Here is a 24,691-nt window from a genome sequence, read left to right on the forward strand (position 1 = left end):
TTAATTTATCATTGGTTAAAAAGACCTTTCTCCCTAACTGTTTGGGAATAAAAACAACATGTAGAAGGTTATTTATATAAATGTTTTCTTCAGATATTCTCGTAAATTGGAATGGAGGGCACAATTGTGCAAAGACAGTAATTGCTTCAGAAAAGTAAATCACGTGAGCCAGGTATGGCCGCAAGCTTCTATGTGTGTTTGTGGAAGGGACAAGGGACTAGAAAAAGTAAAAGCCCTATTGGTATTTAGTGAAAAAAAGAAAAAAATAAAAAACAGGTCAAGTTGGTGGTAGAAATTTTGGGTAGGAAAATGATTCTCTTTTTTTTCTGTCTGAGTGGCACTGAGCTGTGAAAAACTAAAAACATTGTTGTAATCTTTGTGTTTATTAGTTTGGGAGATCCCAAATCCCAACTTGATCCTATGAAGATCTTAGGCTGGATCAAAATAAATGATTTTTCGGAATGGTATAGAAGAGATTACAACAATGTTTTTAGTTTATTTAATGGCAAATTGATCCCTCGTGATGTTTATAAAATAGTTTTACACAATAATATTTTGTATTTTTACTTAATTAGATTGCCGTTATCTGTTGAATGATTTAATTGCTGCTGCTACTGCTGGATCCCAAATCTGTTTGATTATATCAATTTAATTCTTGCTAAATGATGATTGTGCTAAATTCGTGGTTTAATGGTTGGATATGGCAATTACAATTTTTTTGTCTGTAATTTTTACAGTTATTCGTCGTTAAGGTTGAAGGCGAAAGTTTTTGGTTAAGGTCTTCCAAGAAGATTTTGTCAAAACATTGATCGTGTCATGGCAAGGTACAATGCATACTTTAATTCTTTTGATTTGTTAGTTTTGAAGTTGCAATTTAACTTATTATATTTGTACTAAAAATTCTATGTTTCTCTTTATTTGTTTTACCTCAATGGGTTTCTAGAGAATTACTTCTAAGACTAGGAACTATTTCCCAACCTAGTTACAAGTCTTTGAATGTCCTTTTCATTGCCCATTCCCTTTGTAGCGAATAACACCCTGCCTCCTCTATTCTTCTAATCTTCACTTTGTGACCCCTTATAAATTTTCCGCCTAAAAAATTTAATAATTATCCATTAGGTTTTGTGATATGCCAAAGGATTGGATGGATCTACCGAGGTATAGCGAAGAGTATATCAATGGTGTTATTAGTTTTTTAGACTTTGCATACTCTGAGGGAAAACCGGACGGACGACAAATTCAATGTCCTTGTAAGAGGTGTTGTAACATTAATTGGTATAGAAGAGATGTGGTATTCGACCATTTAGTAGCCGACGGATTTGTTAAGGGATATAGAACATGGATTAATCATGGCGAATGGGCAATCCCGATGGCGGTTGACGATGACACGGATGATGAAGAAGGTGCACGCGATGACATTGAGGACTGCTTAATGATGCATTTGGAGATGTATCTCATTCTAAGGGTGTTACTGTAGGTCAAAATGAAGAAGCTAAAAAGTTTTACAATTTAATAAATGGGGCAAGTCAAGAGTTATACCCGGGTTGCAAGAAATTTTCTACATTATCTTTTACCATCCATCTGTACTTGTTAAAGTGTTTGCACGGTTGGAGCAATGCCTCCTTCACTTCATTTCTTGAGCTATTGAAAGAGGCAATGCCTGACATTAACATACCTTTATCTTTCCATAAGACAAAGTCTATGATAAGAGATTTAGGTCTGGATTATAAAAAGATTGATGCTTGTCCTAATGATTGCCTCCTGTATAGAAAAGAACTAAAGGATGAAAAACACTGTTGTGTGTGTGGAACTTCTCGATATACTGAAAATTCCAGTGATAATAGCAAGAACCAACCTGACAAGAAAGGTCGTCTTATTCCTGCAAAGACTCTGAGATACTTTCCTATAATTCCAAGACTTCAGAGATTATTTATGTGCTCAAAGATGGCAGCTAGTCTGAGGTGGCATGATGAGGAGTGCGTAAAAGATGGGACGTTAAAGCATCCTGCTGATGGCTTGGCATGGAAGAACCTTGATGAAATAGATGAAGAATTTGCAAAAGAATCTCGCAATATTAGACTAGGCTTGTCAAGTGATGAGTTCAACCCATTTCGTAGCATGAACATTTCATGGAGCACGTGGCCCGTGATGCTGATGGTATACAACTTGCCTCCGTGGATATGCATGAAACCCGAATATTGTATGCTTTCTTTGCTTATTCCTGGGCCACAATCACCTGGTAAAGACATTGATGTGTATCTACAACCATTGATAGAAGACTTGAAGTTGTTGTGGGAAAAAGGGGTTGAAACCTGTAATGCGTCAAAGAATGAGACCTTTCACATGCGGGCAGCTCTTTTGTGGATAATCAACGATTTTCCTGCTTATGCTATGTTGTCTGGGTGGAGTACAAAGGAAAAGTTGGCTTGCCCTTGTTGCAACAAAAATAGCAGTAGCTTACAACTAAAACACAGTCGGAAGACAGTTTATATGGACCATCGTGTCTTTTTACCTATGGATCATCCATGGAGAACCAATACAAGGTCTTTTAATGGGAAGCAGGAATTAAGACGCCCTCCACCTGTTATAGAAGGAACCGAAATTTTTGAGATGCTACAAAATGCTGAGAATGCCTTTGGAAAGAAGCAAAGTACATCAAATAGTTTCCCATGGAATTGGAAAAAAAGATCAATTTTCTTTGAATTGCCTTACTGGCACAAGAACCCACTGTGTCACAACTTAGATGTCATGTACATTGAGAAGAATATACTTGACAGTGTAATTGGAACTCTCTTGGATATCCCAGGAAAGATAAAGGACCATTTGAATGCTCGATATGACTTAAAAGAAATGGGTATCTGGAAAAATCTTCAACCAAAGGAGGTGAATAATGGCAAGAGAATAAAGTTGGCAAAGGCATGCTTTTCTATGACTGCTGTAGAGAAGTCAGTTTTTTGTGGTGTTTTGAAGACAACAAAGCTACCTGATGGCAGTGCTTTGAATATATCACGCTGTGTACATCTAAGAGAAAGAAAAGTTTCTGGGCATAAGACCCACGATGCTCACTTTATGCTTCACTATTTACTACCAATACCGATTAAAAGCATCCTTCCTGATCATGTGGCCATTTTGTTGATTCGACTAAGTTCCTTTTTTCGTCGCTTGTGCAAAAAGTTCATCATACTGGAAGAGATAGATTTACTGGAGTTAGATATTATAGAAATATTATGCCATCTTGAGAGGATCTTTCCCCTAGTTTTTTTGACATAATGGTTCATCTTCCCATTCATTTATCAAATGAGGTGAGATTGGAAGGTCCGGTGCAGTTTCGTTGGATGTATCCTCCGGAAAGGTACATGTGTATATTAAAGTCATATGTTCACAATAGAAGTCGGCCCGAAGGTTCTATTGCAGAGGCATGTCTGGCTGAGGAGTGCATAACTTTCTGCTCAAGATACTTGCATGGAGGTGTGCAAACAAGACTTAATAAGCGGCCTCGGAATGATGATGATCCTAACGAAGACGAAGTTGTGCCATCAAAGTTGTTTTCTAACAAAGGTCGTTTGTTAGGCGTGGGAAATGAAGAACCAATTAATCTAGATGACAGATCAATTGCTCAAGCCCATGTGTATGTATTACACAATTGTGAAGAAGTGGCAGATTATGTTAGGTAACTTAATTAAACTTTTTTTATTCCGATCATGTTCACCCATATTTTTTAGATCAAACCTAACTATTATTAATTATAGAGAGCATGAGGAAGAGGTTAATAATCAGCGGGAAATGAAATGGAAAAAAGCAAAAGTTCACAACAAAACGTTTGCGCAGTGGTTTGAAACTCGTGCGAGGGATCCAATTGTGCCTTTCTGGCTAAAAGAATTATCTCGAGGTCCAAGCTCTGTTGCAAGAAGATTTTCTGGATATGTAATTAATGGATACAGGTTTCACACGGTGGAACGTGAGGCAAGGTGATGAGCGGATAATTTATACGCTTTTTGGCATTGTTTTTAGGTAGTTTTTAGTAAGTTCAAGCTACTTTTAGGGATGTTTTCATTAGTTTTTATGATAAATTCACATTTCTGGACTTTACTATGAGTTTGTATGTTTTTATGTGATTTCAGGTAATTTCTGGCTGAAATTGAGGGACTTGAGCAAAACTCTGAAAAAGGCTGACAAAAGGACTGCTGATGCTGTTGGAATCTAACCTCCCTGCACTCGAAATGGATTTTCTGGAGCTACAGAACTCCAAATGGTGCGCTCTTAACGGAGTTGAAAAGTAGACATCCAGAGCTTTCCAGCAATATATAACAGTCCAAAATTTATTCGGAAATTGACGACATAAATTGGCGTTGAACGCCAAGTACATGCTGCTGTTTGGAGTTAAACGCCAGAAACACGTCATGATCCGGAGTTGAACGCCCAAAACACGTTATAACTTGGAGTTCAACTCCAAGAAAAGCCTCAGCTCGTGGATAGATCAAGCTCAGCCCAAGCATACACCAAGTGGGCCCCGGAAGTGGATTTATGCATCAATTACTTACTCATGTAAACCGTAGTAGCTAGTTTAGTATAAATAAGACTTTTTACTAATGTATTAGTCGTCTTTTGACCATTCGGTCTTTTGACCACGTTTCATCTTTGGTCTCAGTTTTGTTTTATTCTTCATCTTAGGAGGCCATTGAGCACGTTTTAGGGGGCTGGCCATTCGGCCATGCCTGAACCTTTCACTTATGTATTTTCAACGGTGGCGTTTCTGCACACCATAGATTAAGGGTGTGGAGCTCTGCTGTACCTCAAGTTTCAATACAATTACCATTACTTTATATTCGATTCGCTTTTATTCTTATTCCAAGATATACGCTGTACTTCAACTTGATGAATGTGATGATCCGTGACACTCATCATCATTCTCACCTATGAATGCGTGTGACTGACAACCACTTCCGTTCTACTTTAGGCCGGGCACATATCTCTTAGATTCCCCAACAGAATCTTCGTGGTATAAGCTAGATAGATGGCGGCATTCATGGGGATCCGGAAAGTCTAACCTTGTCTGTGGTATTCCGAGTAGGATCCCGGGAATCCGGAAAGTCTAACCTTGTATGTGGTATTCCGAGTAGGATTCTGGTATTGAATGACTGTGACGAGCTTCAAACTCCTGAAGCCTAGGCGTGATGACAAACGCAAAAGAATCAATGGATTCTACTCCAACCTGATTGAGAACCGACAGATGATTAGCCGTGCTGTGACAGAGCATTTGGACCATTTTTACTGAGAGGATGGGATTTAGCTATCAACAAGGGTGATGCCTCCAGACGATTAGCCCTGCAGTGACAGTGCATAGGACCATTTTCCCGAGAGGATTAAAAGTAGCCATTGATGATGGTGATGCCCTACATACAGCTTGCCATGGAAAGGAGTAAGAAGGATTGGATGAGAGCAATAAGAAAGTAGAGATTCGAAAGGATTCTAGCATCTCCACACACCTATCTGAAATTCCCACTATTGATTTACATAAGTATTTCTATCCCTTTTTATTTTTTTATCTTTTAAAATCCAATTACATTTGACCCTATGAATCCACTTAACTGAGATTTACAAAGTGACCATAGCTTGCTTCATACCAACAATCTCTATGGGATCGACCCTTACTCACGTAAGGTATTAGTTGGATGACCCAGTACACTTGCTGGTTAAGTTGAACGGAGTTGTGTCCACACATAGTTGAAAAAGCAATGAATTTTACAAAATACAATAACAAAGGAATCACAATTTCGTCCACCACAAGGAGAAAAACACAAAACAGTGGTGTCACATTAACTGCTTTAACTTCAAGCTTTGCAAGTGCTAAAGATCAAAGTCCAATCCAAGACAATGTAGCTTATTATGGCAGGTTATTTGAGATAGTAGAGTTAGACTATTTTGGGCGTTTTAAGGTTGTCTTATTTCGGTGTGAGTGGTACGATGCTGGGGGAGATAAGTATGGTCTTACAATTGTTCACTTCCATAAGAAATGCTTCCAGGATGAACCTTTTATACTAGCATCTCAAGCACATCAGTGTTTTTATGTGCAAGATCCATATGAACATAACAAACATTATGTTATGGAAACTGTCCCAAGAGACTTATTTAAAACAAGCGACGAATCTGAGTCTGAGGCCTGTCAAACACACTATAGTGAACAACACGAGCGTATAACGAGCCCTGCGATACCAGCTGATGATGGTGAACTTATTCTGGAGAGGACTAATTTACGACCCACGGTTATTGAAACGGTTCCCCATGTGACTTCTGCCCAAGAATATAAGGCAGACTTCATTGGAGATTCTGATTCTGATTGGTCATCCTAAGCAATTTATTGCTTAATATGTACATATGTATACTTAAGTTTTCTTCTTCACATTTTTATTTGTAAGTAATACTTATTTTTTGTTAATTTATTAGTCTCTTACATTTTTCTTATATTGATTTTAATGGGTATATTGACTCTACTTAACTAATTTATTTGTGTAGGAATAAGGAATTTATTGATCTTAAAGCTACATCAAGTAAGAATTTGCTTAGACAATTCGAGGCTAAGAGACAAAGGATTGTAACTGAACGCAAGAAATATGAAATGGAAGTTGCAGCTGCTAATGACAAGGAGAAAGCTGAGCGAAGGGTGGATGAACCTGAAAGTCAATTGGAGATGCGTGCAACCAAAGGACAGAAGAAGTCCACGTCAAAAAAGCTAGGTTTTAGTCATCTGCAAAGCACATTCGACTCTATTAGCAAAGGGACTAACTCCACGCCTACCACCTTGGAAGTACAGCCAAACATTCCACTACAACAGCTAGAAAATAAAAAGAGAAAGGAGCTATTGACTATGCTTACTGCTGAGAAAGTCAAGAATGGAGTGCAGCGTGGAAAATCAACACAAGGCTTGAAGAAGTCTAAGCCTACAAACATGGAGGCAGATGAACTTACAAGGAAGCTCGAAGCAACTCGTAAAATGAACAAGGACGTGTCAACAAGTCTAAGCCAAGAGCGGAGTTGTCCAAGTTCTACTCAACTCACAATCAACAAAGGGCAGTAGCAGAATATTCAACTCACAAATGAAGAGACTCAAACAAGGCAAGATGACACAACTTTGCCTTCTCCTGAAACTACCCCACAAAATGAAAGTGCAATGTTGGAACAAGGAATATCAACAAAGGGTAAGAGGATGCCAGGAGTAAAGGCTACAACAATTGACGAATTCTGACAGGAAAATGGGATAGATGTGGAAATTGAAGGACCAAGCACTGAACTAAGTGAGGACGGGAAAGAAAGCATGGAACTTGATAAAGACTATTATCAACATGTGATGGAGGACATTGATGATGAAGAAGGTACTGTTTTGCTCTGTTTCTATTGATGATAAATATTTATTTTTTTTAAATTGTTATAGAAAAACTGGACTGGTAGATCTAGTTGTTTGAAGCTGTGACCACTTGCATTGTGTGAACACCTTATGATTGATCCCTACTACCATTAGTTTACTTAGATTCTGATATGACACATGTTTAAAGCAAAAGGCACTTATCTTAATTACTTTTCAGGAGAATTATTATTATGTGGAATTTCTAAATCTGGAAGCTTTGATTAGCAACATGAATATCTCTATCTGCGAATGCATGTTGAGTATATAATTTCATAATTGGCCAGTGGCCACAATGCATGTTATACCTTTTTACAAATAGATACATTGCGTGCAAGTTATGTAATTAATATAATCATATATATCATGCTTGAAAGTGACCTGCCCATCATGCTTGAAAGTATTTTATACTTTCTTATATTATGACACAGAATAATAATCTATTATCCTACATCTCTGTAATAACAATAATAATCATCTTTTTATGTGTATTTTAAAATTCAGTGAAGTCCATGATGTGGAATGAACTTAAAAGTTGTGTGCTTTGATCGATTTCTAGAATAGCTAAAACTTGTCCACTTCATGGTATCAACTACATAGGTAAGATTTATAATTTTTATAATTTTTATATTTGTGTACCTGTTTGCTATATATGCTTGTTGAGCTCGAGTTAATTAAGCATAATCTGATGTTGACCAATGAATGAAACTAGGAGAGCCAAAGAAGAAGAAAACCCGAGGAAAAATAACTTGCAAGGAGATTTATGCAAGGACTATGGAACAGCGGGAAGAATTCACTTTTGATCTTGGACAGCCCGTAGGACCAACCGACCAAAGTGTTTCTAATTTAACTAGTTTTGTTGGCACTATTGGTAGAAATAAAAGATTCGTTAGTATTTTGTACACTAGTTGGCATGCTGTTCCTCCTAAAGCTAAGAAGTTCATGTGGGACTATGTTAACGTAAGACACTTGGTAATTATTGATTTCAATTTTTTTATTCAGCACAAGAGCATATAACAATTACCTATAATCAGGTAGACCAAGTTTTTCCTCCTAAACAGTGGAGAAAAGTGGGTAATGCAAGCGATTCGAGATGCTTGGAAGCGGTTCAAAGGAAAGATTAAGTAAAAGCACTTCGTTCCCTATGATACTATTGAAGATATGGTGAAGAATCGACCCCCACAAGTACCAGAAAGTGGTTTCATAAAATTGATCTATTATTGGAGTCATCCTCTAATCCAGGTAAAAGACTATATATGTCGACTTTTCATGTGAACCTATATGACTATTGAAAGAGCAATTTGGCAGATGAAGGATCTGAGTAGCTAGCTTTTTAGTTCTTACACATAATCTCTTATTGCAGAATAGCTTTTCCCCTTGAATTTACTTTTGTAATTTTTCTGCATTTGATGCTTCTGATTTGGAAGTGGGATTCTGTTCTGTTTCATATTTCATTTTTCAAGTTTGAGATTGATTATTTTCCTCTTTCTTTCTTTCTTTCCCTTCCCACTGAAGTTATATATAAAATTTGAGTCTTTTTTACTTTAATATGTTAAGAAATTATGTATAAATTTTGTTCACTGTATCTATGAACATATATACTCTTGAGGGGTTTGGGTAATATATTTTCTCATGAAAACCACATCTGAATTTTGCTTTTACTGGATTGACTTATAGGTCACTGGAATTAATTGATTGAATGACGAGGGGTTTGGGTAAGCATATTTTACACGAGATGAGATGTCATTGCCTTTTGCAATTGGAATACTAAAATGGAAGTATAAAGCTAAGAAGGAAGTGGAAATCATGAAAAATGTGAATGGATTTTTTCGGTTATAAAATTTACTTGATCATGTGAAGTGTGAATTTTTACAGTTGTGAAAAAACTGAACAGGTGCTCCAATGTATTATAAATAGATATTTTATGCTTGCTTTTAGGTATTGTTCAGTGCTTTAGCTTAATAATGCAGCCTTGCTAGTAGATTTTGCTAACTCATTATGCTGCACGTTTTAGTAATTGTATGCTAATTTTTTATTCACTTCCAGTCAATAAGTCAAAGAAACAAGCAACACAAGAAAAATGTGAAGTTTCCACATCGCATGGGGCCTATCAATTTCGGAAGAGTACGAGTGGCTATGGTAAATAGTAGATTTATATTTATTAGAATTTATATTTGCATAAATTGAAGGAAGAAATCGAAGTATGATCTTGTTTTGCAGCGAGCAACAAAGGAAACAAAGGAGGAACCAAAAAGGTTTGAGATGTTCATTGCTACCCGAACAAGTCGGAAGAGAAAAGAAGTGGATGAGGAAATACAAACTGCTGTTGTAAGAGTTCATTAAATTAATCATAATTACATTTCAAATTTAGGATACGGTAACTACCTCAATTTTAAATGTTTCTTCTATTCAGGAAGACTTCCAACACCACCAAGCTGCTGGTGAAATAGAAGAGGAAGCATTTGAGGCCTTATTCGGGAAAGAACAATCAGGTCGGGTAAGGTTGTATGGAAGATCTGTGACAAAGACTGATTTAAAAAAATATGCTGAAATTAATGAAATCAAGAATCAGCACAAAGAGAAACTGTCCAGTCTGAAGGATAAACTTGGACACATGGAGGCCCAACAGCAAAAAACAAGAGGCCAAACAGTAAAAACAAGACAAAGAGATTCATGGGTTACGAAATATGATCAAGTTATTATTGCAACGATCGGAACCTGGAATGAGGCCAGAAGAACTAGAAGCTTTATTACAATACGCCCAACAGTCTCCTATTGATGCGAATAGCGGCCATGGATCAACATATTTTCCGAACTTAGATGTGGTATGTTCTTATCTATTCCTTGTTCCATAGTTTTTTACTTGAATTTACATTAATTGCTATGGCTGAAAATGTTTGTTGGCTTTATTAACACTAAAGTTGTATTGATATGGCTGAAATTTATTTGTGTAATTTTGGTGGTTGTATTTTTGATTTTGTGTACTTAGTACATATGAATTTGTCCCTATATCTAATTTAAGTGTGAAAGTATGGCTAATTAGTACATGAAAAATGCTATAGGGACATATCAGGATTGTGTTAAAGAATATAGAAGAAAGAAACACCAGTAGATTTTCATGGTTTGAATGAAACAAGATAATAGATAATTCCTTGAATTCACCTCTTCTGCCATGACCATGTTATTTTTTTAATATATGCTTTCTTGGTTTACTATGACTACGTGTTCCATTTAATTTTTATAATTACGAATGTCACTAGGAATATTTTTTAACTACTTTTCTATATAATTATGCAGGGTAACAATGAAGATTAAGCAATGAAGATTAAGCTGACTATTATTGTGGTTTATTGGCTAAGATAGAGTGCTATTTAGAATCTTTACATGTATGGTTGACTAATGATTTTTATTAGAAGATACTTTTATTGGCTAAGTGATATTATGGTTTTGATATGGCTATGCTTACTTTAGTTTGAGTTGTATGAATTTTTAAAGTTAACTTCTGTTCATACCCTGGGTCAAGCTGTCCGACCCGGGATGTTTAGCGACAAGCCGACCGACCTCTTCAGGTCAGACTATCCGACCTTTTCTCAAAGAGCTCGGCCAATGCCCGACCTCTTCTCAAACAGCTCGGCCAACTCGCCAAAAGAGCCCAAAGCAGGCCTAAAATGAAGGAAAACAGCCCAATCTAAAGGCAGCCAAAGCCCAGAAAGATAAAGGCGGTTCCCCTAAAGATAAGATGACGTCACTCAAAGATAAGATAAGATAAGATAAGATAACTATCTTATCTCAAGAGAGGTCACTCCTCACCATTATAAATACACTGGAGCACCCAGGTATAACTCATACTCTGATTCTACTCAATACCTGCTTAATACCCTTGCTAACTTAAGCATCAGAGTCCCTTGCAAGTACCCCCCACCCTCTGGGGACGAAGGATCAGCACCATCACCAAGTCCAACAAGTCGGACACATCAGTTCCGGCCGCTATACACCTGCCGGACACGTCAGCTCCGACCAACACAGAAGATCTCGACCGAGATTGACCTACAGTTTCAGGTAACCACCGGAACATTGGCGCCGTTGCCGGGGAACCTGGAAGTCATCCCATCACCATGGCGGACGACCATGACAATGACCACGATTCAGATCTAGAGGATAGAACGCCGCACAAAAACGCGGACACTAGACCAAAGAATACTCCTCAACTCAACAACAAAAAGAATTCTCCAAACGCGGGAGCCATGGAGGCGCTTCAAGACTGTTTAAAATAAAGGGAGAGGCTGAGAAAGACCTACAAAGGGAGATAAAGCGACGCTGGTAATTGGAGGACAAACTCCTAAAACTCGAAGCAGATCTCAAGACCAAAGCTAATCGATCCTCTCATGAGGATAGCTCCTGCAAGGACCAAGATCCATTCACCAAAGAGATCATGAAAGCTAAAGGTCCCCAAGGGACTTCAAAGCTCCAGACATGACTCTGTACGACGGCACATCAGATCCAAGCCATCATCTTAGCAATTTCAGAAGCAAGATGTATCTCACGGAGGCCTCAGATGCAATCCGTTATTCTCCATCTATAAGGACAAAGCCAAACACGCACCGAGCCTATTAGGGATCAAGCAAGGAGATCGAGAGAGCCTTCATAACAACATGGAAAGATTCAACAAAACATGTATGGGCATACAAAGTCTGCCAACAGAGGCAGCTATTAGGGGCCTCATCAATGGTCTACGAGAATGACATTTAAGCCATTCAATATCCAGGAAGCACCCAAACATCTCTAAACGAGGTACAAGAATGAGCAGAGAAGTATATCAACATAGAGGAAAACTCTCGACTAGGAGAGATCTCAAAACCCGAACATTCCTACTCCTCTCGGGATGAGGATAATAGAGTCCAAGAAAAAAGAAGATCAACATGGAGATAAGCCTAGAAAATACCACAATTACACCCCTTCGGGTGTCTCTTGTGGATGTCTACCGAGAAATATGCAACACTAAGAAGATCCCATCAACTCGCCCAATCAAAACCAAAAGAGGTCGGACGCATTGAAGGTCCACCTCACACCAAAGAGGTCGGACGCGTTGAAGGTTCAGCTCACACCAAAGAGGTCAGACGCGTTGAAGGTCCACCTCACACCGACGAGGTTAGACGCGTTGAAGGTCCACCTCGCACCGAAGAGGTCGGACGCGTTAAAGGTCCACCTCGCACCAAAGAGGTCGGACGCGTTGAAGGTCCACCTCGCACCAAAGAGGTCGGACGAGTTGAAGGTCCACCTCACACCAAAGAGGTCGGACAAAGTTGAAGGTCCACCTCACACCAAAGAGGTCGGACGAGTTGAAGGTCCACCTCACACCAAAGAGGTCGGACAAAGTTGAAGGTCCACTTCACACCAAAGAGGTCGGACAAAGTTGAAGGTCCATCTCACACCAAAGTGGTCAGACAAGTTGAAGGTCCACCTCACACCAAAGAGGTCGGACAAGTCGAACGTCTCACACCAAAGAGGTCGAACGAGTTGAACGTCCACCTCACACTCCTGAGAGACATGTTCATGGAGGATTCGCTGGAGGAGGAATCTCTAAATCATTTCGCAAAGGACACCTCAAAGAGGGATATTAAGGAAGAGAGAGAGGTTTGAATACGACAACGGGGTGCAAACAAGCCTTCCGAGATTTCAAAAATTCTTGGGGCAACCACCCATTCTTACCCGACCAAGGGAAAGTGAAAAGCTCATATTATACCTCGTAGTGGGAAGTCGGGCAATAGCCTCATCACTAGTTAAAGAAAATAAAAGTAGACAACAACCCCTCTACTTCATCATGAAGGCTCTACATGGGGCCAAACTAAACTATCAAAAGATAGAAAAGTTCGCATACGCCCTCATACTCTCTTCTCGACAACTCCGCCCATATTTTCAAGCTCACACTATCAAAGTTCGGACCAACTAGCCCATAGAAGGCATCCTACAGAAAATAGATTTAGCAGGAAGAATCCTACAGTGGGCAGTCAAGTTATCCGAAATCGATCTTCGACATAAAACTCAGACAGCCATCAAATCACAGTATCTGGCCGACTTTATTACAGAGTACACTTACACCCCGGGAAATCCTACAAAATGGAAACTCTACATGGGCGACTCTTTAAACAAAACCGGGAGTGGTGTAGGTGTAATTATAGAAAGCGATCAGGGAAGCCAAATCAAGCTAAATGACCAAGTTGAATACGAGGCACTACTGGCTGGTTTAAGGCTAGCTAAGAAGATAGGAGCTTACCATGTCCAGTGATTCACAAGTAGTCACCTCACAAATAGAAGGGAGCAACCAAGCTGAGGATCCCACTATGAAAAAAATACCTCGGGTAATTCGGGGGACCCTGGACAAAACCAGAGAACAGCTCGAACAATTCGGGGGACCCTGGACAAAAATAGAAAACAGCTCAGACATTGCAGGGAATATGAAGTCCGACACATACCTCCGGAGCAGAATGCCCGAGCTGATGCATTTTCAAAACTAGCCAACACCAAATTAGGGGGCAATAACAGAAGCCTCATCCAGTCTACATTACAAGACCACAACAAGGAAGGAAAACAAACCCTCTCCTCAGGGTCCGGTGACACCAACTCATAATTCTTCTCCTCATCCCTGTCCCTACAAATTCTACGGAACCTCCAAAGTCGCACACAGTACTCAGGGTCAGCCACAGTAGCACGCATTAAAACTATGGAATCCAGTCAATCAGACATGCCGTCCGGGATCTTAGTAGACATCTCAGCAATATTTTTTCAAGAAGACATAGGTCAACCATGGGGTTATTACCAAACAACTCAGACAAATAAGGAAACAACTCAGACAATAACAGCAAAACATCAGATATCAGATACAACAGTAAAAGAGAAACCCCAGGACTCACACGAAAGTCCAGGGGCACCCTTCGGAGGCAACAACAGGGCAAGAACACAGAGAAGAGAAGCCGACAATCTATACCCAAACAGTCCGAACACCTCTCAAACAAAAGGTCAGAGCAAAGCTAGAACTTTTGTACAAAAGGAGTCAGGCAACGATTAAAAGAAACAAGAACAGTAGCCAAATCCTAAGCAAAGCACACTTTCTCCTCAAAGGCGAATACGCAAACTTTTTGCAGAAAGAACCAAAGTTCTTCAGATCAAAAAGAGAGCTTGGGCTGAAGAGCTCCCACAAGTCCTATGGGCATATCGGATAACTCCACACTTCAACACAGGGGAATCACCCTTCCGGTTGACTCGCGGAGTGGAGGCAATGATCCCAGTAGAGATCGAAGAAGGATCCCCCAGAATGATCCTCTACAATAAAGAGGTCAACTCCCAAATCCAAAGGGAAAGAGCTCGACCTACTCCCAGAAGTCCGAGAAATAGCTCAGATCAGGAAAGAAGCGTTAAAACGTCGTATGGCTTTAAGGTACAAACGAAAGGTAGTGCAGAGAAGCTTCGCCAATAATGACCTCATCCCAATCCGAAATGATATCGGAACAAGTCGACCGGGAGAGGTAAAGCTAGCAGCCAACTGGAAAGGATCATACCAAGTTGTTCAGAAGAACTGGGGAAAGGTTACTACAAAGTGTCCAACCTCGAGGGGCAAGAGCTACCAAGGTCATGGCATGCCTGCAAAGGGCGCCAGGCCGAGATCCAAAAAGATTGCCCGACCTAGAAAGGTAAGTACTAACATGTACACACTCTTATCTTCATTTTATTAAAAAATTGCAGATTCCCTAAAAAGTTTCCAACCAAGATGCCCGACTACGGCAGGTCGGCAAGGTGAACACCAGATTCACCGCTCGATCACGACAAAGTCGGCAAGATGAATCGTCCGATTATAAAGCGACAAGTCGGCAAGGTGAAAACCAACTTCACCTCCCGACCACGATGAAAACCGAATTCATTGTTTGATTTTGACAAAGGTCGACAAAGTGAAAACCAAAATTCACTGCTCTACAAACTCCCAAGATGCATTAATCTGAAGCATTCATCGTCCGATTATAAAGCAACAGATCGACAGAAAGTGAATAACAAATTCACTGTATGATCTCGATTGGAATGATCGTCCGACAAAGGTGAAAACGTGATTCACCTAAAGGACGATCAAACCGGGACAGAAACCACCATCTACGAATCGGCAAAGATGAACACAGAATAATGCAAGAAGTTATCGAAAGTGATCCCAAAAAGAACCTGACGAGGTCTTATGGATTGCTATATAATAACTTAAAAAGACTGGCCGACACTAAAAAGTCGGACCAAGTCAACCCAAGTTATCAGCAAATCCCTGGAAAGAGGTATGGCCAACCCTATTAAAGAGGAATTGCTATAACTTAGAAGAGATCGACCTAACGAAGTCGGTCTCCTACAAGACAAGTTATAAAAGTAATCCCTCAAAGAGACCTAACAAAGGTCCAAGAAAGAGGATTACAAAAATAACTTAGAAGAGATCGACCTAACGAAGTCAGTCTCCTACAAAACAAGTTATAAAAGTAATCCCTGAAAGAGACCTGAACAAGGTCAAAGAAAGAGGATTACAGATATAACTTAGAAGAGACCGACATGACAAAGTCGGCCCAAACGACAAAAGTTATAAAAGTAATCCCTAAAAGAGACTTGAACAAGGTCCAAGAAAGAGGATTACAGAAATAACTTAAGAGGACCCGACATGACAAAGTCGGCCCAAGCGACAAAAGTTATAAAAGTAATCCCATAAAGAGACTTGAAAAAGGTCCAAGAAAGAGAATTACATACATAACTCAGAAGAGACCGACAAGAAGAAGTCGACCAAACGAAAGCTACAGCTGGACCGACAAGAAGAATTCGGACCAACGAAAGCAACAGCTTGGACCGACAAGAAGAAGTCGGACCAACGAAAGCTACAGCTTGGAGCGTGATGCAGGTGGAAATTGTCTTGCAACAGATTTCCTTCGGCAAGTGTACCGAATTTGTCGTCAAGTAAAACCCATAATAGAGTGGGGTCGAATCCCACAGAGATTAACGGATTAAGCAATCAATGGTTAATTGATTATCCTAGTTAGACGATTCAGATTTGGATGATGAGCAGCAGGAATTGTAAATTTATAGAAAAGTAAAGAAAGCAATAAAAGTGCAGAAAAATAAAATGGCAAGAAAAGTAAATGTAAGAAATAAAATGAACATTGGGATCAAGAGATATTGCAATCCTCCGGATCATGTTCATTCTCATCTCTTCCTCAATCAATGCACTCATTGATCTCCTTGGCAATCTTAATTGATCGAATTACAATTCCTTGTATTCCAATCTCTCAAATCTTGATCAATAGCCAATTCCTTGGTCAATTGCTCATGAGAAGAGATGAAGTATGGTCACTGATTATACCACATGCATTTCCCTAATCAAGTGTTGAGAGGATTATAGTCACATATCCATCCAAACCCAACTTGGTCCAGCATGAGAAAGCATTTCTAGCATCATCTCTTCATTCCTCTTCCAAGGTTCCGAAGAGATCCAATTATGGAGAGTTTCTTTCCAAGACAACTAACCAATTGAATGAAGATTGAAAGCTTTCTAGTAAAATCAAGAGAAAAGAAAGAAGAAGAAGAATAAGAACTACAATTGATCCATTGAATCACAATAGAGCTCTCTAACCCACTAAAAAGAGTTAGTTTATCATTGCTCTTACCAAAATAGAAAAGAAAGAAAGTGCAGAAAAGTAAAGATGAAGATTAAAACTAAAATTTAAACTTCAAAATTCATAAATGAAAAGTACAAACTAGAATTAAACTACTACTAAGAAAAAGAAAAGAAAAGAAAAGGAAGAAGATTGGTTGAGGGGAGGGGTCCGAAGACCCACTCCCCTTGGAGTGTGCCAATTCACAGAAGTTCGAATTGGTCTTCACTATCTCCCCCTTCCTTTAATTCTCCCGTATCTTGCATTTCTTGAATGTAAAAACTAAGGCCTTTATATAGGCTCTCCTAAATTACAAAATGAAATTAAAAGCAAATTACACTTAAATGAAAATTCCTATTCTAGATGCTTCTTGTGGCCTTGATTGGTTGACAATTGTGGGCTTGCTTGCTTGAGCTTTGAAGTGGGCTTGAGAGAGAAGTGAGTTAAGTTGAGGTCTAGGTGATAAAGTTAGTGCTAAAGTTAGCCACACTAACGCTACAAGTTTGGCGTTAGTGCTAAGGTTATTGTGGCTAACGTTGCACTTGCTGCCCAGTTGGTGTTTTTGGGGCTTAAAAGATGCCTCTTGTTTGTGCTCCAATTTCATGCCCACTATTAAGTATTATACATCGTTGGAAAGCTCTGAATATCAGCTTTCTAACGCAACTAGAATCATCTCAATTGGACCTCTGAAGCTCAAGTTATGCTCCTTTGAAGTGGACATGGTCGCTGGCATAGGTGCCAGCGTTACTGGAAAAGTTTAGTGCCAATAACGCTAGCGATCAGGGCTTCATTATTGCCAGTTTCTGGAGCTCAAAATTAGTGTCCACCCCATACTATTATATATTTTTGGAAGCCCTGGATGTCTACTTTCCAACGCCTTTGGAAGCGCATCATTTGGAGCTCTACAACTCGAGTTACACTTCTTGGAAGGTGAAGAGGTCAGTTGGCCTTAATACAGGTTGAGATCATGTTCATCTTTGCACTTTCGGGGCAGGTTTTCTCCCTCAAATTAAGTGTCAACCATATAGTGCCATATATGCTTGAAAAGCTCTGGAATCCTACTTTCCAATGCCACTGGAATCATCTCATTTGGAGTTTTGTGGCTCAAGTTATTCTTGTTTGAAGAAGGCGTGGTAAGGCTGTCAGGTGGGAATTTTTGCCCACGTTAACTACCACGTTAACTAAGTTAACGTGGGGAGTTAACGTGGCTCATTGTGGCTTGTGTGGGTTCCTTCCAACGTTAGTGACAATGTTGGGTGTCACTAACGTTGGTGATCACCCTTTCTTCTTCACGTTAACTTAAGTTAACGTGGTAGTTAACGTGGCTTCTTGGGGATAGTGTGGGTTTCTTCCAACGTTAGTGACAATGTTTGGTGTCACTAACATTGTCGACAACCTTGTTTCTTCACGTTAGCTTCCACGTTAACTAGGTTAACGTGGGAGTTAACGTGGCTTCTTGTGACTTGGCCAACATTAGTGATAAAGTTGAATGTCACTAACGTTAGCGTCCCCTTTTCTTCTTAACGTTAGAGGCCACGTTAACTAAGTTAACGTGGCAACTAACGTGGCTACTTATGAGCTTGGTCCAACGTTAGTGATAATGTTAAGTGTTACTAACGTTGGCTCCATTTCCTTTCTTCAAAGTTAATGCCACTAACTTTTCTCACTAACGTTGGGGCTTTCCTTCCTTCCACGTTAGTGCCCACGTTAGTGTAACTAACGTAGCCACTAACGTGGCTTCTTCTCTTCTTCTTTTGGCCTAAAATCAATCAAACAAAGTGCATCAAAGTCTTGCTCTTAATCATGGGATCATGCATCATCCAATTTATCATATAATTCATGCAAAATTCTCATGAAATCATGTAAAGTGCACAATGTATGCTTGAATCAAGATGTAAGTGAATATCTACCCAAAACTAGCTTATTTCCTAAGAAAATGCATGAAACTACCTTAAAAACAGTAAAGAAAAGGTCAGTGAAACTGGCCAAAATGCCCTGGCATCAGACCGATAAGAAGAAATCGGACCAACGAAAGCTACAGCTTGGACCGACAAGAAGAAGTCGGACCAATGAAAGCTACAGCTTGGACTGACAAGAAGAAGTCAGACCAACGAAAAACGTGCGCTAAAACGGACATAGCTCCGCCCAAAAAGCCACGGCTCCATGACAAGGCTATCAAAATTGTTCAGAATGACTAAAAAGTGTTCTGCGAAAACACTAAAAGGTCGTCGGACAAATTAGCCCCAAGGACAACCTCGACCAAGCAGAAAGTGGACAAAATCAGAAGTGATTAAAAGAGGTCGGACAACAAAGTACCGACACTCTACAAAGATCCACAAAAACAGACAAAGACATCTCGCAAATGGCCAGAGGAAGGCCAGGAAAGTTTTGCTAAAAGGTACGAAGTCTTGAAAAAAGACACTACTTAAAAAGCGAAAAAGCACAGCCTCAAAGACAGGGCTAAAAAGTCATCCAAACAAACTATAAAAAGGTTCCCCATCGGAACACTACCTAAAAAGTTGTTGGATTATGACTAAAAAGCCCGAACAGCGAAGACAAACAAGTCAGAAGAAGGCTGAAAAGTCCCCTCAACAAAGTAAAAGGGGCAATACCAGACTCGCACAAGGAGAAACTACTCAAAGATCGACCAAAGTCAGGATGCTTGAGCACGACTTCCCCGAAAAGATCGAAACTCTGAAAGCACGGTCTCATGGAAAAGTCTGAACTCAAGCAGGGGCAAAGTCATACAGGTCGACGTCAGCTAAAGAAGAGGCGCAAGTACGACTTCAAAAAAGAACAAGCCAAAAGGTTGGGAAACAACTTAAGGCTCAAATGCGCTTAGCCAAAAAGGATACAGCTCCACTCAAAGAAGGCACAATCTCAAACAGGGCTACGAACATCATCCAAGACTAAAAAAAAAGGTTCTATATAAAAGAACACTAAAACGTCATTGGACAAATCACTAAAAGTCCGGATATCAAGCCGCAAGGACAACTTCGCCAAAGCAGAGGGATGTCAACACAAACTTAAAGCAAGGCGTGATCCAGAAGACAAGGGTAGAAAACCCACGCTACCACTCAAAAGAGGTTGGAACTGTGAAGTACCAAACCTCTAGAAAATCTGCAAGATTGCAAAGCAATGAAGAAACAAAGCAAGACAGATGCTTGAGCACTACTTCCAAAGAGATTGAAGCTCTGAAAAGCACGATCTTATGGAAAGATCAAACTCAGGCAGGGAAACTGTTCATACCCTGGGCCAAGCTGTCCGACCCGGGATGTTTAGCGACAAGCCGACCGACCTCTTCAGGTCAGACTATCCGACCTTTTCTCAAAGAGCTCGGCCAATGCCCGACCTCTTCTCAAAGAGCTCGGCCAAATCGCCAAAGGAGCCCAAAGCAGGCCCAAAATGAAGGAACACAGCCCAATCTAAAGGCAGCCAAAGCCCAGAAAGATAAAGGCGGTTCCCCTAAAGATAAGATGACTTCACTCAAAGATAAGTTAACATAAGATAAGATAACTATCTTATCTCGAGAGAGGTCACTCCTCACCATTATAAATACACTGGAGCACCCATGTATAACTCATACTCTGATTCTACTCAATACCTGCTTAATACCCTTGCTAACTTAAGCATCGGAGTCCCTTGCAGGTACCCCCACCCTCCGGGGACGAAGGATCAGCACCATCACCAAGTCCAACAAGTCGGACACATCAGCTCCGGCCACTATACACCTGCCGGACACGTCGACTCCGACCAACACAGAAGATCTCGACCGAGATCGACCTATAGTTTCAGGTAACCCCCGGAACAACTTCATTCTAGTACTTTTGGATCAATGTTATAAATATATTTTGGTTAGAGACAATTTTTATTATATAAAGAAATTATTTAGTATAATTATGTATTTATTTTTATTTTGTAATATTCAATTCATTTATACATGTAATCATATTAACTATTATATTGTATTAATAAAAAGACCTAAGGCTACACTTATATATAGTAGCTATAGTATACAGAAAAAAAATGAGTCCTAAGGCTACACTTATATACAATAGGTATAGTATACAGAAAAAAAAGAGGAACCTAAGGCTACGCTTATAAAAAGTAGCTATGGTATACAATGTGGTTACGCTTTACAAGTGATGCAGTAGCGTTGAAAAGCGTAGCCTATTCTGGAAGAATGAAAGCTGAAAAGCATAGCCTTTGGTCCTGGACAGCATCACTTGAAAAGCGTACCTTATTCCCAAACGCCAAAAGTGTAGCCCTTGGTGTAGAAAAGCGTAGCCTTTGAGAATAGGCAACGGCCGAATAGGAATCACCCCAAAAAGCGTAGCCGTAGCCTAAGGCATCATTTTTTTCACTTTTGGCTACACTTTTCAAGTGTACCTGAATGTGTGTTTTTCTTGTAGTGCTGAAAAAGTTTACCTCTCTGAAGAATGTAATGCAGTCATTCTGAAAAGCTTACCAGAGAAGCTTAAAGATCCCGGAAGCTTTATGATACCATGCACATTAGAGGGTACTTGTACCAAGCAAGCTCTATGTGATCTTGGGGCAAGTATCAACCTAATACCTGCATATACTATCAGAAAGCTTGGTTTGACTGAAGAAGTCAAACCAACCCAGATATGTCTCCAACTTGCTGATGGCTCCATTAAATACCCATCAGGCGTGATTGAAGATATGATTGTCAAGGTTGTGCCATTTGCCTTTCCCACTGACTTTGTGGTGCTGGAAATGGAGGAGCACAAGAGTGCAACTCTCATTCTAGGAAGACCTTTCCTAGCAACTGGACGAACCCTCATTGACGTCCAAAAAAGGGAATTAACCCTGAGAGTCAATGAGGACGAGTTTAAGTTGAATTTTGTCAAAGCTATATAGCATTCAGACACCCCAAACGACTGCATGAGCATTGATATTATTGACTCTCTGGTGGAAGAGGTCAATATGACTGAGAGTCTCAAATCAGAGCTAGAGGATATCTTTAAAGATGTTCAGCCTGATCTGGAGGAACTAGAGAGAATAATAGAACCTCTGAAAATCCCTCAGGAAGAGCATAAACCTCCTAAACCCGAGCTCAAACCATTACCACCATCCCTGAAATATGTATTTCTCGGAGAAGGTGACACTTTTCCTGTAATCATAAGCTTTACCTTAGAGCCACAGGAAGAGGAAGCAATAATTCAAGTGCTGAGGATGCACAAGACAGCTCTTGGGTGGTCCATCAGTGATCTTAAGGGCATTAGCCCAGCCAGATGCATGCACAAGATCCTATTGGAGGATGATGCTAAGCCAGTGGTTCAACCACAGAGGCGGCTGAATCCAGCCATAAAGGAGGTGGTGTAGAAGGAGGTCACTAAATTACTATAGGCTGGGATTATTTATCCTATTTCTGATAGCCCCTGGATGAGCCCTGTCCAAGTCGTCCCTAAGAAGGCTGGCATGATAGTGGTTCATAATGAAAAAAATGAACTGGTCCCTACAAGAACAGTTATAGGGTGGCGTATGTGTATTGATTACAGAAGGCTCAATACAGCTACCAAAAAAGATCATTTTCCTTTACCATTCATAGAGCAGATGCTAGAAAGACTAGCAGGTCATTATTACTATTGCTTTCTAGATGGATATTCAGGTTATAATCAAATTGCAGTAGATCCACAAGATCAAGAGAAAATAGCATTCACATGTCCATCTGGAGTATTTGCATACAGAAGGATGCCATTTGGTATGTGCACTGCACCTGCAACCTTTCAAAGGTGCATGCTCTCTATTTTCTCTGATATGGTGGAAAACTTTCTGGAAGTCTTCATGGATGACTTTTCAGTATTTGGAGACTTATTCAGCTCCTATCTTGACCATCTAGCACTTGTTCTAAAGAGGTGCCAAGAGACTAACCTGGTTTTAAACTGGGAGAAATGTCACTTTATGGTGACTGAAGGAATTGTCCTTGGGCACAAACTTTCGAACAGGGGAATAGAGGTTGATCAAGCTAAGGTAGAGGTAATTGAAAAATTACCACCACCTGCCAGTGTTAAAGCAATCAGAAGCTTTCTGGGGCATTCAGGATTCTATAGGAGGTTTATTAAGGATTTTTTGAAAATTACAAAACCTCTGAGCAATCTGCTGGCTGTTGATACACCATTTATCTTTGATAAGGAGTGTCTGTAGGCATTTGAGACTCTGAAAGCTAAGCTGGTCACAGCACCAGTCATCTCTGCACCAGACTAGACATTACCATTTGAATTAATGTGTGATGCCAGTGATCATGCCATTGGTGCAGTGTTGGGATAGAGGCATGACAGGCTTCTGCACGTCATTTATTATGCCAGCCGTGTTCTAAATGATGCGCAGAAGAACTACACAACCACAGAAAAGGAATTGCTTGCAGTGGTTATGCCGTTGACAAGTTCAGATCTTATTTAGTAGGATCAAAAGTGATTGTGTACACTAACCTTGCTGCTCTTAAATATCTACTAACAAATTAGGATTCAAAACCCAGGCTCATAAGATAGGTGTTGCTTCTGCAAGAGTTTGATATAGAAATAAGAGACAGAAAAGGGACAGAAAATCAAGTAGTTGATCACCTGTCCAGGATAGAACCAGTAGCAAGAGCGTCCCTCCCTCCTACTGAGATCTCTGAAACCTTTTCGGATGAGCAATTGTTTGCTATTCAGGATGCTCTGTGGTTTGCAGACATTGCAGACTAGATTAAAAGCTCAGTAATAGTCCAGCTAAAGACAGTAAAGAAGCGCTTGCTGGGAGGCAACCCAGTCATGAGTTTATTTTATTTATAATTTTAATTCTAAATTAGATAATACATTTCAGTGAATGATACAGAGAAATAAAGGTTCAGGACATAAAGCAGAGAAATCACAGAGAAAAGGACATCACTAGCACAAAAACGCCAGTAAGGAAGGTTTCTGGCGTTTAACGCCAGAAAGAAGCAGTAAGTGGGCGTTAAACGCCCAAAACAAGCAAGGACTGGGCATTAAACGCTCAAAGGAAGCATCTCCTGAGCGTTTAACGCCAGGATTGTGGGGAGAAGAATTTTTAAAATTGCCTCTCCTTCTATTCCTCTCCTTTCCTTTCTTTTTCTTGAGGATAAGCAAACCTCTAAGTTTGGTGTGTTTTTCCATGATCACTGAGCTAAAACTCATCAAGATCATGGCACCTAAGGGAAAATAAACCACTTCAAGAGGCAAGAAAGAGAACATTCCAAAACCACTTTGGAATCAAGAGAAGTTCTTTACCAAAGAACATGCAAACCATTACCACAAAATAATGGGTCTGAGATCAATGATCCCGGAAGTTAAATTTGATCTGAAAGAAGATGAATATCCAGAGATACAGGAGCTGAAGCACCAGAAGCTGTCTCTTGAAGGACCAGACACCCCACAGGTTGAAGGAGCACTCATCATCTCCCAAACTAAAGGTTGTTGAGTCCTAATCATAACCTTAAATCTGTGATAACTTTTATTTTTAGGAACCTATCTTATTAGTAGTAATTAGTATCTTTATTTTGATTTTATCTCCAATTAAACTATAATTCATTTTTCTCATCATCATCAAACATGAATAAAATAGTAGGTTTTTAGAATAAGGAGGCAATATTTTTTTCGACTTTTTA

General features: G+C 39.8%; 1 protein-coding gene across 1 annotated transcript; it reads left to right on the top strand.

Moving 5' to 3' along the window:
• The first annotated feature begins 1,129 nt into the window (after positions 1 to 1,129).
• LOC112803577 (uncharacterized) lies at positions 1,130 to 3,270 on the top strand. The gene is made up of 2 exons (XM_025847061.1): positions 1,130 to 1,403; positions 1,478 to 3,270. The coding sequence occupies exons 1-2, from the start codon at positions 1,130 to 1,132 to the stop codon at positions 3,268 to 3,270; spliced, it is 2,067 nt and encodes a 688-aa protein (XP_025702846.1).
• Positions 3,271 to 24,691: the final 21,421 nt, after the last annotated feature.

Source organism: Arachis hypogaea, chromosome 5 (genome assembly GCF_003086295.3).
Source record: "Arachis hypogaea cultivar Tifrunner chromosome 5, arahy.Tifrunner.gnm2.J5K5, whole genome shotgun sequence".
NCBI classification, from domain to species: domain Eukaryota; kingdom Viridiplantae; phylum Streptophyta; class Magnoliopsida; order Fabales; family Fabaceae; genus Arachis; species Arachis hypogaea.